The 2099-nt window shown below is 64.6% G+C and overlaps 1 protein-coding gene across 1 annotated transcript; it reads right to left on the bottom strand.

The window, feature by feature from the left end:
- Positions 1 to 83: 83 nt before the first annotated feature.
- Positions 84 to 1951, bottom strand: LOC104294456 (vacuolar protein sorting-associated protein 4A-like; the record flags this gene model as incomplete). Its single annotated transcript, XM_009894067.1, has 6 exons — positions 84 to 287; positions 412 to 631; positions 741 to 822; positions 980 to 1128; positions 1495 to 1651; positions 1832 to 1951. Coding segments are annotated over 6 exons (932 nt in total), but the record flags the coding sequence as incomplete, so codon positions are not given.
- Between the last annotated feature and the right edge of the window lie 148 nt (positions 1952 to 2099).

Here is a 2099-nt window from a genome sequence, read left to right as displayed (position 1 = left end):
GGAGCCACAGCCCTGCCCAGCCCATGGCCTGGACAGAGGCAGCTGCACTGGAGGAAGAGGGAACTGGTAGCAGCACTGCTGTGCTAGAGCCACCCTCCACCCGGCCGGACAGGTGCCTGGCCCCGCGCCGTGGGTCCCACACTCACCATGCAGACAATAGGCTCCATCAGCTTGTCACTGGGCACCTCCATCCAGGTCATCTCGGTGGCGCCTGGGTCACCAGGCGAGCACGGCGTCAGGAGATCATCCACAAAGGCGCCGGGAGTGGTGCGGGAGGGACCACGGACCTGCGGGCGAGCCAGTCAGCATGGTGCTTGTGGGTGTGACGGCGACCACGGCACCAACACCAGCTGTGGTCTCCCCACTCCAGGGATGGACCCCCAACCCGCGTCTGGGAGCAGCCCCACTCACCTTCTTGAAGTGTGTGGCCGACTGCACCTTGCGGACAGGCTGCATCAGGGCATCCCGCACGATGATACTGATGTCGGCCCCCGAGTAGCCATCTGTTTTCCGGGCCAGCTCCTGGATGTTGGCGTCTGTCAGGCAGTGTGGGGTGTTGCCCAGGTGCAGCTTGAACATCTGGGCCCGGGCCGCCTCCTCGGGCAGTGGGATGTAGATGCGCTTCTCGAACCTGAAGGGATTGCAGGCAGGCGGGGGGGGGTGAGCCCCACACTGCCAGACCCTGCCAGGGCACGGCCCATGGGTCCGGGAGCAGGGAATGGGAGTTGTGTCCTGCTCACCTTCTCCTGATGGCCGAGTCCAGCACCCAGGGGATGTTGGTGGCACCCAGTACCAGGATCCCATCGCTGCTGTTCCCCACACCTGCCCAGGGAAACAGCAGGGAGACAGCTCAGAGCAATCCCCAAGGAACCGTGGGACACAGGTGTCCAGCAGCTTTTCCCACCCCCCTGCACCCCACCTCTCCCCGAGCCCCTTCCTCCCCACGCTGGCGCGTCCCACCAGGGAAGCCCCCACACACCCTGCATCTGCACCAGGAACTCCGTCTTGATGCGCCGGGCCGCCTCGCTCTCGTTCTCATTGCGGGAGCCACACAGCGAGTCCACCTCATCGATGAAGATGATGGAGGGCTTGTGCTGCCTCGCCAGCTCAAAGAGGTTCTTCACCAGCCTGGGCACAAAGACAGGGGATGGGTCCCAGTCAGGGACTCTCCACAGCACCAACACCACCCAGAGCACCCGACAGCCCTGTGGCGAAGAGCCCCACGCACCGCTGCCTCCTCCTGCCCCTGCCTGCCCTGGCAACCCTGTGCTGGCACCGAAAAGGTGAGCGCCATGCTGGGAGAAGGGCCATTCCCAGGCTGTGGAGTCTCAGGAGGGCCCACGGTCTCCCCTGGGACCCGTTATCTGCATTAACGGGAGTTCATGGATGCTGGTGGCTCCCCTGCCCTGGCCAGAGCTCTGACACTGCCACCCCCCCCAGCAGGGTGGCAGGGAGCCAGCCTGCAGCAGCAGCACATCCCTGCTGCCAGCTTACTTCTCGCTCTCTCCCAGCCACTTTGACATCAGGTCCGAGGAAGACACGGAGAAGAAGGTGGAGTTGTTGGCCTCTGTGGCCACAGCCTTGGCCAAGTAGGACTTGCCGGTGCCAGGAGGCCCGAAGAGCAGGATCCCTCGCCAGGGCGTGCGCTTCCCTGCGACAGAGGCCAGTGTCGTGACTCCCCCATCCCTGTGCAGCCCGGATTGGGTGGGCCCACAGGGACATGCATCCCCGCTGCTTGGGGTCGCCTCCCTGCACACGTTTGCCCCAGCTGCCACCCCACAGGACCTTCTCCGTGGGCAAGTGGCAGCCACGGCGCTGCCGTGATCCTTACCGGTAAACAAGTGTGGGAACTTGATGGGCAGGATCACGGCTTCCTTCAGGGCTTCCTTGGCTCCCTCCAGGCCGGCCACGTCACTCCACCGCACATTGGGCTTCTCCATCATGATGGCACCTGTGAAGGGGCGGTTCTGCTCACGTGGGCACTGTGCTCCTGATGTCTGCCAAGGGCCAGGAGAGCCAGAGCAGCCTGTCCCCCCCGACACCTCCACCCCACCAAAGCCCCGACAACCCCACTGCCCCTCAGCATAGAGCATGGCTTA

The sequence above is a fragment of the Charadrius vociferus genome, unplaced genomic scaffold, assembly GCF_000708025.1.
Source record: "Charadrius vociferus isolate BGI_N301 unplaced genomic scaffold, ASM70802v2 scaffold341, whole genome shotgun sequence".
Lineage (NCBI taxonomy): Eukaryota > Metazoa > Chordata > Aves > Charadriiformes > Charadriidae > Charadrius > Charadrius vociferus.
The sequence above is the reverse complement of the archived record's forward strand: the minus strand, read 5'-3'. Positions and strand labels throughout refer to the sequence as shown.